Source organism: Mustelus asterias, chromosome 19 (genome assembly GCF_964213995.1).
Source record: "Mustelus asterias chromosome 19, sMusAst1.hap1.1, whole genome shotgun sequence".
NCBI lineage: Eukaryota > Metazoa > Chordata > Chondrichthyes > Carcharhiniformes > Triakidae > Mustelus > Mustelus asterias.
In genome coordinates this window covers 33,729,831-33,747,375 of record NC_135819.1, presented here as the reverse complement: position 1 = coordinate 33,747,375, position 17,545 = coordinate 33,729,831, and the positions used below count along the sequence as shown (strand labels likewise).

The following is a 17,545-nucleotide window of genomic DNA, read 5'->3' as shown; positions in this document are numbered from 1 at the left end:
GTCAGGGGAACAATATCGCATTGAACTGAAATTATGAACCAAATTCAAGCAACTAAGAAAACAAATTGTATGTTGGCCTTTATTCTAAATGGATTTGTATACAGCAGTAATGATGTCTTGCTACAGTTGTGAGCCTTGGTGAGACCTTACCTGGAATATTGTGTACAATTTTGGTCTCCTTATCTAAGGAAGGATACATTTGCAACAGAGGGAGTGCAACAAAGGTTTATGAAATTAATAATTTAGAAGAGTTAATACTGACTCGAAACATTACAGCTATTTCTTTCTCCACAGATGCTGTCAAACCTGCTGAGCTTTTCCTTATTTTCCGTTTTTATTTCACCTTTCCAACATCTGCAGTATTTTGCTTTTATTTTATTCACTAAATTAATTCCTGGGATGGAGGGATTGTTCTATTGTTGAGGATTAACCAGGCAATGCACGGTGAGTTTCAATCTCCTCAACCTTTATTACTTGCTACAAGGAGAACAGACATGGTGAATTTCAGTGTTCTGTTGATTCATATAGATAATTAGCAGTTAGTTAATTACAGCAAATGAGAAACGGGCAACTTTCTAACCCTTCATTTGCATACATAGTCCACCAATCATAGCATAGCCTTTTGCCCTTTCTTATCCAATTGAAAACCGCCTCCTTCATTCGCATGATTTGTCACCATATCCTGTTATTTGGTACTTGTCATGGTAACTTGTCTTTGTTTCATCCTGTGACCAAGGCCAGGAGTGCAGTGTTTATGCAAATAACACAAAGTTAAATTGAATTCTTTCCTGAATACGCAACCATTGACCTTGGAGCGGCACAGTGGCACAGTGATCAGCACTGCTGCCTCACAGCGCCAGGGACCAAGGTTCGATTCCCGGTTTGGGTCACTGTCTGTGTGGAGTTTGCACGGTCTCCCCGTGGCTGTGTGGGTTTCCTCCGGGTGCTCCGGTTTCCTCCCACAGTCTGAAAGACATGCTGGTTAGGTGCATTGACCCGAACAGGCACCGGAATGTGGCAACTAGGGGAATTTCACAGTAACTTCATTGTAGTGTTAATGTAAGCCTTACTTGCGACTAATAAATAAACTTTAAAACAACTTTTCAACGAAGCCTTGTCTGTCTTGCTGACAGAGCCGCCCATCATAGTGGTTGTAACTTAATTTCCATACTACGAAGAACGATCCAATAGACTGGGCTTTTATTCTCTGCCAAAGAAGAACAAGAGGTGATCTCATTCAAACATATTAAATATTTATTGGACTTGACAGGGTCGATGTAGGAAGGATGTTTCCCTGACAGGCGGGGGGCACAGAAAGGGGGGCGGGGGGGCAGTCTACAACCAGGGGACACTGTTTCAGAATGAGGGGCAGGCCATTGAGAACTGTGTTGTGAAGGAATTTCTTCACTCAGAGGGTGGTAAATCAATCATTGGGATTCTTGGCCACAGAGAGCTAAGGAGACTCAGTCATTGAATTTGTTCAAAATGGGGCTTGATAAATTTCTACTTGTTAAAAATATCAAGGGCGATGGTGCAGGAAAATGCCATTGAAGTAGAGGATCTCATTGAATGCCTGAATGGACTCAAAGGGTTGAATCATAGAAGCCCTACCGTGCAGAAGGAGGCCATTCATCCCATTGAGTCTGCACTGACTCTCCGACAGAGCAGGTCCAACCCCAGCCCTATCCTAGCAACCCCATACATTTATATCACTACTCCCCCTACACATCTTTGGGCACTAAGCGGCAATTTAGCACAGCCAATCCACCTAACCTGCACATCATTGAGCTGTAGGAGGAAACCGGAGCACCCGGAGGAAACACTTGCAGACACGGGGAGAACATGTAAACTCCACACAGTCACCCAAGCTGGGAATCGAATCCGGGTCCCCGGCGCTGTGAGGCAGCAGTGCTAACCACTGGGCCACCGTGTCACACTCCTGCCTCTATTTGTTATTATAAATTGCACTGGGTCAAACCCGAGATCATGATTGGTGAGATATCGTGAAACGCTTTGCAGTGTTTTACATACCTCAGTAAATCCAGTCACACTGTGTAGCCAGATAAATACCAGAACTACTGGAACCAATTTGAAACTGTTACAAGTGTCCCATGTCCTAATTGCCTGAATTCTCTCTACCCCAACAAACCTCAAGTCAGGAGTGGGTGATTTAGTGGTTTGGATCAGGAATTGGCTAGCTGTAAGAAAACAGAGGGTGGTGGTTGATGGGAAATGTTCATCCTGGAGATCAGTTACTAGTGGTGTACCGCAAGGATCAGTTTTAGGGCCACTGCTGTTTGTCATTTTTATTAATGACCTGGATAAGGGCATAGAAGGATGGGTTACTAAATTTGCGGATGACACTAAAGTCGGTGGAGTTGTAGACAGTGCGGAGGGAAGTGGCAGGTTACAGAGAGACATAGATAAGCTGCAGAGCTGGGCTGAGAGGTGGCAAATGGAGTTTAATGCGGAAAAGTGCGAAGTGATTCACTTTGGAAGGAGTAACAGGAATACAGAGTACTGGGCTAATGGTAAGATACTTGGTAGTGTGGATGAACAGAGGGATCTGGGTGTCCATGTGCATAGATCCCTGAAAGTTGGCACCCAGGTTGATAGGGTTGTTAAGAAGGCGTACGGTGTGTTAGCTTTTATTGGTAGAGGGATTGAGTTTCGGAGCCAGGAGGTCATGTTGCAACTGTACAAAACTCTGGTGCGGCCGCACTTGGAGTATTGCGTACAGTTCTGGTCGCCGCATTATAGGAAGGATGTGGAAGTGTTGGAAAGGGTGCAGAGGAGATTTACCAGGATGTTGCCTGGTATGGTGGGAAAATCGTATGAGGAAAGGCTGAGGGGCTTGAGGTTGTTTTCGTTAGAGAGAAGAAGGTTAAGAGGTGACTTAATAGAGGCTTACAAGATGATCAGAGGATTAGATAGGGTGGATAGTGAGAGCCTTTTTCCTCGGATGGTGATGGCTAACACGAGGGGACATAGCTTTAAATTGAGGGGTGAGAGATATAGGACAGATGTTAGAGGTAGGTTCTTTACTCAGAGAGTAGTAAGGGCATGGAATGCCCTGCCTGCAGCGGTAGTGGACTCGTCAACATTAAGAGCATTCAAATGGTTATTGGATAAACATATGGATGATATTGGAATAGTGTAGGTTAGATGGGCTTTAGATTGGTTTCACTGGTCGGCGCAACATCGAGGGCCGAAGGGCCTGTACTGCGCTGTAATGTTCTATGTACTCTCTTTCTGCTTGGAGTGATACAGAGGACAAAAATATTCGAGTTTCACTTTATCGTGGACAGAGCTGCCCACTGGATTAGTAGCCCATCCACACCTATAGAGGCCCCCCTTTTACCTTGGGCGTGTCACTGCTCTTTTAGTTTCAATTCACCCTGTGTGAATGCTGCCAATTTCAAACTGACACAGGTTACATATGGAGCAGCAATATGCTCTGGATTTGCTGGGACAAGTCCTTCCTCAATTCTTGTACAACTGTCATTGAAAATTCCACTCATCTACATAAGAGGAGTGGAACTTGTTCATCCGGCATTAAGGATACTTCAGTTGCAAGCAATTAAATAATTAACTTCACAACGTAAATCAAAGAAAGGTTTAATGAAGAAACTTCATCACACCAACGCACAAGTTCCCCACAATCCCCATCTGCTTTCTATCTATCTTGGGACAGCTGACCACCACATCATGTTGCCATTGGTCACATTGTCTACTGGGTCAGCTGACCCTCAGAGCACGTTATCATTGGTTACTTTATAACAGAACTACTTACCCTGAATATGATCACATTTATTTCAATCGCCATTAACGATCCATAGAGAAAGACCAGCATAAGGGTTATACAGAATCGAAGCTCGGACATGCTCACTCCGTGATCACAGTACTTCACCAGTTTAATAGTTTTACCAATAAAAGCCAGGACCCAGTAGATAAAAAGGGCTGAAACAACAAACATATTTGATTAACAACAGGATACAGCGACGTGAATGTTGTAAAATTAGTCACGGTGCTTCAGAGGAGAGTTTTCAAATGGAGAGTTTGATCAAAAAAGCAAACATTATGAAGCATTAATAAGGACGAGACAACAATAGTTGCTGGTGCAGGTTCGGTGGGCCGAATGGCTTCTTTCTGCGCGGTAGGGATTCTATTCTATTCTAGAACCATGAGGATGGCCTTCACCAAGGGATCTCACATACCCATATGTGTGGGGCAAGGGGGCAGAGAAAGGGTATTTAATTTGTTCCAAGGCAGGTGTCCCTGCCACAAGGGAAGCATCAGTCTCACATTGCGAGAAATGTTGGTGCCAGACTAGGATAAAGTGAGTGCCCAGGTCTCACCCCGCCCTGGCCAAAGATTACATTTTGTCCACTCCTTGAGTTCTTGTAGTAAGGGGCCAATAGATTTAATTGTCCCCAACCTTACAGGTCCAAGTTGCTTTCATCCTCAAGACCTTACGCAGCCCTGTGACATCAACTTCTGCCCATTTGAAAGCTGAAACATCTAGTGCCAAGTGGCAAATCAGTTTTCCGGTGTTAGACCAGGTACTGAATGCGCCAGGTAAATAGAAACCTCCTGCATTCGGGATGCCCCATCTTTGACTGCTATCCCCCCTTAGAAATGGCTCACCTTGTAAGGGTGTAGCCAAAGAGGCAGCCAGGAAACTTCCAACTAACGGTCTCAGCATATCCAGGTCCTGAGAAATTCCACATTGGTGGAATTTTAGGACTGATAGTTAAATTAGTTTTGCTTTTCCCAGTAATAAAACACTTTGCCGGGTGATAACAGATCAAGAGAATTGAAAATCAGCGAAGGCTTAGTCCACCTGAAATCGGAAATGTACTCTCACCTAAGAGTAACTTTGGAAAGTTGGAAGTTTCGATATTATGATAATAGACGATTGATGTAATTGCAGCTATGAATCCCATGATTGCCGGCATAAACAGATGAAGGTGGCGAGTGTCCATTTTTCTGTTACAGCAAAAGAATAGAAAACAACGTGAGTGCTTGACTGAAACACAGGACTGTGATTCTGAGCGGTAAGGATCAGAGACCATATTAAACAATTAAACAACATGCAGATCAAAGAATCATACAGTACAGAAGGCCATTTGGCCCACCAAGTCTGTGCCAGCTCCTTGAAAGAACTATCTCCTAATTTATCTCGTTCTCCTGCTCTTTCCCCCCCAAGACCCTTCAGATGTATTCACCGAAAACCTCTGACCTCGTCCACGGCTGGGATTCTCCGGTGCCGCTGCAGTGAATGGAGTTTTGGCTGAGCGCCTAATTCTCCATTCTCGCTGGCAGCGGGACGGGTACGGACGAGATCAGAGAACCTCACCCATTTTCTTCACAAGTGATCTTGGTTTTAAAAAGTAACAGCTGAATCTGCTTTCGCCAGTCTTTGTGGATGTGCAGTCCGGGTTCGAATCCCTCCACGGCAGGTGGTGGAATTTGAATTCAATTTTAAAAATCTAAAATTAAGAATCTACTGACCACTAGGAGACCATTGTCAATTGTCGGAAAGATCCATCTTGTTCACTAACGTTCTTTAGGGAAGGAAATCTGCTGTCCTTATCCGGTCTGGCCTACATATGACTCCAGAACCATAGCAATGTGGTTGACTCTCAACTGCCCTCTGAATTGGCCTAGTAAGCCACTCAGTTCTATCAAGAAAGCAGCTAGGGAGGGGCAATAAATGATGGCCAGCAAGGAACACCCATGTCCCACAAATGAATAAAGGAAAATTCCATGGGAGATGAGGAGGCCTCTGAGGCACACCCTCTGAAGGGAATGGCAGCATGTAGTCACTGAGGTCACTGGCTGAAGTCTGGCCTGGTTGCAGAACCACAGAAAGCTCAGTGACCTCCCACAGGTGGTCAAGATCAGTGAGTGAATGCATCCTCACAGGGCATCACCCACACAACGCACCACTAATCTCTCTCATTCAACAAAGCCCGATCACTCACCCATCAGCCATCTTGCCTATCTTTGAGACTGTCCACCTGAACGTCATACATGTCAATGCTGCCAGCCTCACAGCCACCTCTCGCCAGTGTAGTGGAATCTCAGACTGAGGTCCTGAGGTTTGTGCTTGTTACCAGTCAGGCTCAGATTGCTGCCATCATTGCTGAGGCTCAGACTACAGAAAAGGAGCTGGCAGACTAGCAAATCTGGCACCAGCAGATTCCAAGGGTTACCAACCTAAGCAGTGGCAGTGGGTCCATGGAGCACAAACATGCTGTCCTCTCTCAGGATGACAACATTTAGCTTCCCACATCGGACATCAGCATGGGTATTGGAATGTCAGCCAGCCCAGACTTCCGGCACGCAGGCTGACATGATGTAGCTTGAAGAATGGCCCTCAAGGTCCAGAACTGCCTGAGAGCATCGTCCAAGACCAACTGCTGTCTCCCCCACTGAAAGTCAGCAGCCCTGCACCAGTGATGGTGCAGCCACTGGGATAACAACTCGTTGGTGCATTAGGCCAGGAATGGCACCTGTACCTCAGGCCCAAAGGAAAGCACAAGGGTGAAAGGTTCAGTATCCTTGGAAATGTTGTTGGATAAAGTCGCTATGAAATGGTTATTTTAGACAAGAGAATGCTGCATAGCAGAGGGATGGAAAGATGGGATATTTATGGAGCGAGCGATGGTGATGTGTGGATAATATCACAAGGAAACCAAAGCCTGAGTATCTGCTCTAGTCCAGTTCAGTCCAGAAGACAGCTCCTAGTCCTCCTGTGGAGCTGTCGCAAAATGCCTGGCGGCAAGGATGCCCCCTTATCAAAGAACTGTTTTGGAAGGCACAGCAGCCCACCACAACCTCGCGGACACATTCTGGCACAAACCACCCCCCACCCCCTCCCCACCATCCCAGCCCCTCCCCAACCCCAAGCAATCAAGTCAGTGGACTTATTATTTCAATCCAAAGATGTGCAGGTTAGGTGGACTGGCCATGCTAAATTTCTTAGTGTCAGGGGGACTAGCTAGGGTAAATGCATGGGGTTATAGGGATAAGGCCTGGGTGGGATTGTGGTCGGTGCAGATTTGATGGGTCAAATGGCCTCCTTCTGCACAGTAGGATTCTATGAAAGGGCGGCAATTGTTTGCTCTATGATGTGCCTGGCTGCAGGATGCCTCTCATTGCAGGCACGCAGGCCACATGGTCAGTTGATACAAGATAGTCATGAGTCAGCTGTCATGTGGGTATCCATTGCCACCCAATGGCCATCATCTGATTCTTCCCCTGTGGTATAAATTGTTGTGATAGTTTAAAATTTGGCATTTTTGGATTTCTCCTGATGAGTACATGATGAAAAACTTTAGCAACGTGTCTCTCTTTTTAGCAATGAGACTGTAGTTCACTCGGTTTTAAATAAAAGTGCTGCAAGATATTTAGTTACTCTCTTTCAGTATTTAACTGAATCAAAGAACAAAGGACAAAGAAAATTACAGCACAGGAACAGGCCCTTCGGCCCTCCAAGCCTGCACTGACCATGCTGCCCGACTGAACTAAAACCCCCTACCCTTCCGGGGACCATATCCCTCTATTCCCATCCTATTCATGTATTTGTCCAGACGCCCCTTAAAACTCACCATCACATCTGCTTCCACTACCTCCCCTGGCAGCGAGTTCCAGGCACTATCCCCATAATCATTTCATAATGAATTGGGCAAGCGTTTGGTTGATGGAAGGAGAATGCTGTAAGCCCATTTTTGCAACAAGCTGGTATTCTTAACATTTTAAAGAGTCTAATTGCTGCAAACCCTTTAACTCCTTTGTGATTAAGTACCATTGAATCATTAATATGATGAGATCATTAGGTCGAGAGAGTAAACATTGCAGAACTGAACTTCTTGTACTAGGTCCGATAGCATCACCTTGATGGGCTGACTAATTGTGATGAGAAAGACGGAGGTATTGGGTTTCCATCGTAAGTTATTTTAATTATGAGGCATGTTTAGCAATTTTACATGTTCCAGTAAAGAACAGTGCCGAGGGTAGTTTATAACCGAGGAGTTTCTGCTCATTATTCAGGGTACACTGGGCTGACAGCAGATTGGAAAGGGGCAGAATAACATTTTTGGAACTAAGAGCTCAATTGGTATTCAAGGCGTCACAGTGGTTGGCACTGCTGCCTCACAGCGCCAGGGATCCGGGTTCAAAACCAGCCTTGGGTTGCTGTCTGTCTGGAATTTGCACATTCTCCCCGTATCTGTGTGGGTTTCTTCCCTCCAGTTTCCTCCCACAGTCCAAAGATGTGCAGGTTAATTGGACTGGCCATGCTAAATTGCCCCTTAGTGTCCGGGGGACTCGCTAGGGTAAATGCATGGGGTTATGGGGATAGGACCTGGGTGGGATTGTGGTTGGTGCAGACTCGATGGGCTGAGTGGCCTCCTTCTGCACTGTAGGATTCTATGTATCAATGCCACATGCCAGAAAAGTAAATAACAAAGGTAAAAGATTAGACATTCCACTAATTTGTGTCCTCTGCACCAGCCTCTTTCTCACTCACAATTAGCATTAAGGGCAAAATATCTTTTGAAAATCAACTCAGAATAACTGAGGGACGCAATGGCCTAGTGGTATTATCACTAGACTATTAATCCAGAAACTCAGCTAATGCTCTGGGGACCCTGGTTCGAATCAACCCATGGGTTTCCTCCGGGTGCTCTGGTTTCCTCCCACAATCCAAAGATGTGCAGGTTTGGTTGATTGGACATGCTGAAATTGCCCCTTAGTGTCCTGACATGCGTAGGTTAGAGGGGTTAGCGGGTAAATACATAGGGATATGGGAGTAGGACCTGGGTGGGATTGTGGTCGGTGCAGACTCGATGGGCCAAATGGCCTCTTTCTGCACTGGAGGGTTTCTATGATTTCTATGATTCTATGAATCCCGCCACGGCAGCTAGTGGAATTTGAATTCAATAAAGAATATCTGGAATTAAGAATCTACTGATGACCATGAAACCATTGTTGGAAAAACCCATCTGGTTCACTAATGTCGTTTAGGGAAGGAAATCTGCTGTCCTTACCTGGTCTGGCCTACATGTGACTCCAGAGCCACAACAATGTGGTTGACTCTTAACTGCCTTCTGAAATGGCGCAGCAAACCAGTCAGTTCAAGGGCAATAGAGTACTGAAAAAGGGAACCACAGAGGTGCCCCATTCCTAAGCACTGGTTCGTGCCAAATTTCAGAGGCTTGGGCAGACCCCAGCGCAGTACGGAGGAAGTGCAGCTCTGTCGAAGGTGCCATCTTTTAGATGAGGCATGAGGCCTAATCTGCTGTTTTAGGAGGGTGTAAAAGATCTATTCCACTTTGGAGAATGGTCTGGTCTTTAAGGTTCACGAATGTCCTTTCGGAAAAGAAACCTGTCATCCTTACCTTGTCTGGTCTACATGTGACTCCAAAACCACAGCAATGTGGTTGACTCTTAACTACCCTAGTAAGCCACCCAGTTCATGGGCGACTAGGGATGGGCAATCAATGTTAACCCAGACAACAACGCCCACATCCCATGAATGAATTTTTAAAAAATAACCCTCAACCGCCGTCACTAAAAGATATTGACAAGGATTTCTCTGTTTCACATTTCCAGGGTAATTATTCAGGTTATTCCTGTGGAACTGTCAAAAGTCTCCAATTCTAATTCAGAGTCAAAGACGTTTGCAGAGGATCCAGGGTGGGGAGCAAGGAAATTGTCCATTGGATGTTCAAACATACCAGATAATTCCATCGGAAGTCAGCACATTGGGACTTCCGGATGTTTGGGTCGTACATCAAGTCTCTGGCAATTGAGAGACCAGACAGCCTGGCTCATTATCTGGTCTTTCATCTCATGGCTATTTATGGGACCCTGTTGTACAAAAATTAGCCAATACGCTTTGGAACATCCAAAGCTCACAAACGGACTCTGTGAATGCAAGTCCTTTCTTTTTTGCATCCCTCACTTTGATAAGTGTACTGAAATGGTGCAAATGTTCCAAGTGTTGAGTGAGAAAGGAACTGAAACATAGTAAGCAGGTTTTCTATGAATCCACAAAAGAAAAGATAGTGAAAGCACTGTGAGTGGACAGACATGGTGGCAGAGTAGTTAGCACTGCTGCCTCACAGCACCACGGACCTGGATTCAATTCCTGGCTTGGGTCACTCTCTGTGTGGAGTCTGCATGTTCTCCCCGTGTCTGCGTGGCTTTCTTCCGGGTGCTCCGGTTTCCTCCCACAGTCCAAAATGACGTGCTGGTTAGGTGCATTGGCCATGCTAAGTTCTGCCTCAGTGTACCCGAACAGGCGCCGGAGTGATAATTTTGTGAGTCCAGTGACAATACCACTACGTCACCACCTCCTTCCTCTGTGCTCCTCCATATACCCTGTGTTTTCAGTTCCACTATGAGGTACATGCAAATGAGTACATCAATCGTGCTTGCTAACCTATAACATCTCCCATACAATGTGACGACCTCTTAGAAATTTTCTAGCTCATTAACCTCACTCAAGGCAGATCCGCTCAATACAGGTGATTTGTCCATTCACACATTCTACCAAAGTGCTATCACTTATATTCTCGTGTCAACTCTTACGCTAAAATTAGCAAAGCAGAAATTTGGCCATTTAAAATTTCCTTTCACCGACTCCGAGAGATCAGTGCAGTCAAAATAATGTTCTATGCTTGGATCACATTTTCAATTTTCCAATTGCAAATATTTCAAGAATTTAAACGTTAATAAATCCAAACCATACCGATCTGAAACCATTCCTTCTGCAATTTCACAGACGAGGACAAAGAGAAGTATAAATGTCAGAATCCAACGAAAGCTGTGACCAGGGAAGTGCAGCCATGTGTTATGGTGAATCTGAACCTTCGAACTTTGGCTTCCCCAACCTGAAATTCAAAAATTCAATTCATTTTCAGAAAATATATAATAGACTGAGAGTAAAAGAAACCATATAGATATGAAATACACTTTAAAAAGTAATGGGATTTGTTTTATTCTTTTATTGCCCATTGTTGCCCATTCCGATATTGCCCTGCTTGGGCAGTTCAAAGGGCAGTTAATAGTCAACCACATTGTTGTGGGTCTGGAGTCACATGTAGGCTGGACCAGGTAAGGTTGGCAGATTTCCTTCCTTAAAGAGCATTAAGGTTTTTAAAAAACCTTATTTATTAGTGTCACAAGTAGGCTTGCATTAACACTGCAATGAAAATCCCTTAGTCACTACACTTTGGCACATTAAGGGAGAATTTAGCATGGCCAATGCACATAACCAGCATGTCCTTCCGACTGTGGGAGGAAACCGGAGCACCTGGAGGAAACCTACTCAGACACGTGGAGAACGTGCAGAAGACTCCGCACAGCAGTCACCCAAGCTGGGAATTGAACCCAGCTGAGCTGCCTTCTTGAGCCGCTGCGGTCCCGATGGTGTAGGTGCACTCACAGTGCTGTTAGAGAGGGAGTTCCAGGATTTTGACCCAGTGACAGTGAAGGAAAGGTGATATACTTTCAAGTCAGGTTGGTGAGTGGCTTGGAGGGGAAACTCCAGGTGGTGGTGTTCTGCTGAGCGATACTGAAGATGCAGTTTAGATTTAATTGGGAGAATTCTGACTTTAGACACTGGAGTAAAGTGAGTAACATCAAATCAGTTGCCCATTAATCAGTTCTCCCAACTGTCTTTGCACAGAAGTTAATGTGAAAAAAAGCCATGAAGGGATGTGTAACAGATAATTGATCCAATAATGCTTTCTGTACATTGTTGTCCCAAGTCAAATTTGGAGATGGTGATATAGTGGCAATGTTCCTTCACTGTCACTAGGTCAAACTCCTGGAACTCTCTCCTTCTCGAGGGCAATTAGAGATTGCCAAGCCAGTGACACCCACATCCCATGAATAAATTTTTTTTAAATGAGCTAAGAAATCTTTTATTTTGGTCCATATTTATTCCTAAATGCTTGGAAGTAAATGACAATAAAAATCCACTCAGCTCTTCGAGGTTATAATTAGTGCGGTGTGGGATGGCTACATCATAGAGGTCTCATTCATGGAACATCAGCATCGCTGGCTTTCCGGAATATATTGCCCACCTCTAGTTGCCCTTGAACTGAGTGGCTTGCTCGGCCACTTCAGAGGACAGTTAAGAGTCAACTACATTGCTGTGGTTCTGGAGTCATATGTAGGCCAGACCCAGGTAAGGACCAGCAGATTTCCTTCCCTGAAGGACATTAGTGAGCCAGATAGGTTTTTAAAAAAAAATAACACTTGACAATGGTTTCATGGTCATCAGTAGATTCCTAATTCCAGATGTTTTTATTGAATTCAAATTCCACTATCTACCATGACAGGATTCAAACCCAGGTCAGAACATTGGGTGAGTATCTAGATTAATAGTAGAGTGATAACACTACTCAGCCATCGCCTCCCACCCATTCATTTAGAGTCATATTTGCTCTTGAATATATGATTACTTTTGCTTTACTGCAAAGCAAGCAAACCTGTGTTCTATGAGCTTATTAAATGACTTTGCCACAACATGTATGTTGATCCTCCAGAAGCAACGTCTCAGGGTGTAGGCAATAAAACACCACAAAACTTACTTCAACTTATAAATCCAAAGAAAAAGGTTTAATAAATAAGCATCATTACTCCAACACTTACAGCCTCACCTGAACCATTCCAAACTCCAACAATTCTCAACAGGTTCGCATTTATAATGAGTCAGCTGACCATCACACCATTTTGTCATTGGTTACACAGTTTACTGGGTCAGCTGACCCTTACAGCTTGTTACCATTGGTCACACTACAACAGGTCCAATGTTATCATTGGTTACATTCTAACAATGTAGACACAAAAATGGCAGTTTGCTGAACATTTAATTTCCACCTGTCAGATCAGTTGTATTCATTGTTGATGTGGGATGCACATTTTTCTATTCAATGTACATGATAATATGTTACAAATAGTTTGCCACTTGCCTAACTATTGTATAAGCAACCAAATTCTCTCCGCAAATTCTTTATTACATTCCTCTGGGATACACTTTCTGTAGGAGCTCTCCTGCTGTAACTCCTGGGGAAACCCAAAGAAATAGTATAAATTAGATTGTGAGCAGACTCTCCCATACCAGCCGGCAGTGGGAAGTTTGGCAGGTGGGGAGCTTAATTTGACTTGAAGCCAAAAATGAGTTTGCCTTCAGTGGGGTGAACTTTAGCAGTTAAGTGGGTTAAAGGTGGCTAGGCTTCCTGAAAAATTATGTCGGAAAGCCCTTCTGCATGCAATAACATGTCATGGAAGCTCATTAGTGGGCTACGGTGGCACAGTGGTTAGCACTGCTGTCTCACAGCAACAGGTTTGATTCCCAGCTTGGGTTACTGTCTATGCAGAGTCTGCATATTCTCCGCGTGTCTGCGTGGGTTTCCTCCCACAGTCTGAAAGACGTGCTGGTTAGATGCATCAGCCATGCTAAATTCTCCCTCAGTGTACCCGAACAGGCGCCGGAGTGTGGTGACTCGGGGATTTTCACAATAACTTCATTGCAGTGTTAATGTAAGCCTACTTGTGACTAATAAATTAACTTTTGACTGAATTACGTTGCCCCTCCAAATTAACTTCCCTGCCAGCGAGAAATTAGAACATTCACTTTTACAACTGTACATTGGAGATGTGGACCTGGTGAGGTAGCTTTCTGCCGTGATTAGTGGTGAGCTGCTGCTGCATTGTCCTCTTTGGAGAGGGTCTGTTAACACCAGCCCATGTTTGAGACCGGGTGGTGATAATGCAAGTTGTGTGGAGGATGACCAAGTTACAAGTTCAGTCACTCCGGGGGCTTGATCTGCCGCTACGACCGCCGCAATGTCAGCCGTGGTGCCGGTTCAGGGGGGCTGGCTGGGCAAAGCTGAAAGGGATTAGGTTGGCAGTCCATGGGCCCTTTAAATATGATGGCCAGACCTTTAAACTCATGAGGTCACGGTGCGGATGGCAACTTCCTGTCTTCCCCTGTGCAGGCATTGACAAGTTGCTCACAGGTGAATACGTAATGAGCTGAATAGCACAAAATGACATAGAATCTCTACAGTACCGAAGGAGGCCATTTGGCCCATCGCTTCTGTACCGAACACAATCCCACCCAACCCTATTCCCGCAACCCCACACATTTACCCTACTAATCCCCCTAACACTAGGGTCAATTTAGCATGGCCAATCCACCTAACCCGCACATGTTTGGAATGTGGGAAGAAACCAGAACACCCAGACGAAACCACGCAAATACGGGGAGAATGTGCAAACTCCACGCAGACAGTCACCCGAGGCCGGAATTAAACCTGGGTCTCTGGCACTGTGAGGCAGCAATGCTTGCTGCCGTGCTGCCCGTTAGCCATGTGGTCAGCTATCTACCCACTCCAGCGAAAATCACCCTCACTTCCACACTCATCACTGAAGAACAGAATCTTCCTGCATTTAATTCCTGACCCTGAAGGATCTCTGTTCAAGAGGTTCGCCAGACTCCAACATTACAAATATCTTATTGCTGATTTTCAAACCAACCTTTTACGTAATCTTAGAATTTCATTCAAAGTCTTTCCTCTGGAGCGTAATCTAAATGTTTCAGAAAGTCAAAATGAGTTTTTCTCCGAGTGAGATTTATAATCAAATTTGTCGACTCAACCTTAAAGAGATCAATGGTGTTTGTCCCATTGGATCATTCCCTTCTAAATCCACACTGTTTATTTCTTATTACGGTTGATTCTTAAGAAACGCCGACACAGTTCGCTCGCACTAAGTGGCAATTTAGCATGGCTAATCAATCTAACCGCACATCTTTGGAATGTGGGAGGAAACCGGAGCACCCAGAGGAAACCCACGCAGACACAGGGAGAATGTGTAAACTCCACACAGACAGTGACCCAAGCCGGGAATCGAACCCAGGTCCCTGGCACTATGAGGCAGTAGTGCGAACCACTGTGTCACCATGCTACCCCACTGTGTCTCCCTAGCATCATGAGGAGGTTCTGGGATTATTTCTTCTTGAATAGAGAAAGCCATGAGGAGATTAAAAATATGAAGGGTTTTGATATGGAAGACAACTCGGCAGTAAATGCTGATCTATACTACATGAGCTGCAGGGAAGTAGTGGCATATTGGTATTGTTGTGGACTAGTAATCCAAAGACCCAGGTAAGGTCAGGGCACTGGGGTTCAATTCCCACCATGGCAAATGTTGAAATTTGAACTCAATAAAAATCTGGAATTAAAAGGTGACCATGAAACCATTGTCAATTGTCATAAAAACCCATCTGGTTCAATAATATCCTTTAGGGAAGGAAATCTGCTGTCCTTATGTGATCTGGCCTACATGTAATGCTTGATCCACGGCATTGTGGTTGCTCTTAAATTGCGCTCAGGAATGGTCAATAAATGCTGGCCCAGCGAGCAATGCCCACATTTCATGAACATATAAGAAGAAACTGATGGCTTGCACAGCCATTAGAGACACCACCCGCCTTACAGCCCAATGGTTTGAATGGGATGTAAGGTGGGTGGATTCGACAATGGACGGATAGTCCACTCTGTCACGTTGTAGGTCAGGCATATTTGGGTAACTCGGAAATCGACCAATTGGAAACTGTGAGAGATTAGGAGAAATATCTTTCCGAAGGAGGTTTATTGGAATGTGGAATGTTTTGCCGCAGTGATTATGGAGGCAGGAGTGCACTTCACCTGAGGAAGGTCGGATTTGGAAAGCAGACAAAGATACACCAGGGAAGCAACCGGGACTGGGAGATTAGTCGTAGTTTGACTGGAAAAGTGCGGACACAGGCACAATGGGTCAAATGGTCCCCAGCTTAAGTTTTGAAGTTTATTTATTAGTGTCACAAGTAGGCTTACATTAACACTGCAATGAAATTATTATGAAAATCCCCTAGTCGCCACACTCCGGCATTGTTCGGGTACACTGAGGAAGAATTTAGCACGGCCAATGCACCTCACCAGCATGTCTTTCGGATTATGGGAGGAAACCGGAGCACCCGGAGGAAACCCCCGCAGACACGGGGAGAACATGCAAACTCCACATAGACAGTGACCCAAGCAGGGAATTGAACTCGTGTCTCTGGCGCGGTGAGGCAGCAGTGCTAACCACTCTGCCACCGTGCCGCCCCGTGCTCTGCTGCAAACTTCTACAACCTCATGATACAACTTAGTGAATGGCATAGAAAAAATAAATATGGAAAATTACTTGAAAGTAATCTGTGCAATTGGGACAGTTTACAACATGTAAAAGACAGATTTATATCTGTCACCAGGATGTTCTTCTTCACAGTGAGGTGCATCTCCAGCCTACGTTGTAGAATAATTCCCATTCTGCTAATGGGTCCACAGGAATCTGTAAAACCTTCACAAAACTCCAGTAATTACAATGTGGCTGGTGCTCTGGCAATCATCACCGTCAAAGCCTGAGAATGTAGTCCAGCCTTCACTTCTTTGACATGTGCCTTTTAAAATCCAAATATTTGTCTCTCATTCTTCACTGGGTTTGGTACTGGTACACATCAACTGTGGCTCAGCTGGTAACACTCTCACCTCTGACTCAGGGTGTTGTGGGTTCATAAGAACAAAAGAACTAGGAGCAGGAGTAGGCCAACTGGCCCCTCAAGCCTGCTCCGCCATTCAATAAGATCATGGCTGATCTTTTTGTGGATTCAACTCCATTTACCCACCTGCTCACCATAACCCTTAATTCTTTTACTGTTCAAAAATTTATCTATCCTTGCCTTAAAAACATTTAATGAGGTAGCCTCAAATGCTTCACTGGGCAGGGAATTCCACAGATTCACAACCCTTCGTGTGAAGAAGTTCCTCCTCAACTCAGTCCTAAATCTGCTCCCCGTTATTTTGAAGCTATGCCCCCTAGTTCTAGTTTCACCCACCAGTGGAAACAACTTCCCTGCTTCTATCTTATCTATTCCCTCCATAATCTTATATGTTTCAATAAGTTCCCCCCTCATTCTTCTGAATTCCAATGAATATAGCCCAATAGTCCCAGTATAGTCAAGTCCCACTCCAGTATTTGAGCTCAAAACAATCTGGGCTGACACTCCAATGAGAAAATGCTGCACTGTTTGAGGGGTGGGGGGTTTTACTGTGAAGCCAGGACTTTGTGTCTACTAGGATTGTGGAATGGTCACCAATATTGTTAAGGACAGATCTACCAGGAAGAGTAGCTTGGTGAGGAAGCGGTCAAGTAAAGATGTACATTTTTTTGGTTCTCTCACAAGGGAGCCAATGGCTTAGTGGTATTATCGCTAGACTATTAATCCAGAAACACAGCTAATGTTCTGGGGACCCGGGTTCGAATTCCACCATGGCAGATGGTGGAATTTGAATTCAATGAAAAGTATCTAGAATTAAGAATAGGCACCGGCACGGTGGCACAGTGGTTAGTACTGCTACCTCACAGCGCCAGAGACACAGGTTCGATTCCGGCCTTGGGTCACTGTCTGTGTGGAGTTTGTACGTTTTCCCTGTGTCTG

General features: G+C 44.9%; 1 protein-coding gene across 4 annotated transcripts in view; it reads right to left on the bottom strand.

Moving 5' to 3' along the window:
- The window catches only part of LOC144507873 (ATP-binding cassette sub-family C member 9-like), a 214,064-nt gene that overhangs the window by 182,711 nt on the left and 13,808 nt on the right, over nt 1–17,545 (bottom strand). For all 4 annotated transcript variants that reach the window (XM_078235306.1, XM_078235308.1, XM_078235309.1 and 1 more), the window contains exons 2-4: nt 10,763–10,904; nt 4,868–4,989; nt 3,794–3,960 (exon numbers count right to left, since the gene is read on the bottom strand). In XM_078235306.1, coding sequence (XP_078091432.1) covers nt 3,794–3,960; nt 4,868–4,989; nt 10,763–10,904 — 431 coding nt within the window. The remainder of the gene's footprint in view (nt 1–3,793; nt 3,961–4,867; nt 4,990–10,762; nt 10,905–17,545) is intronic.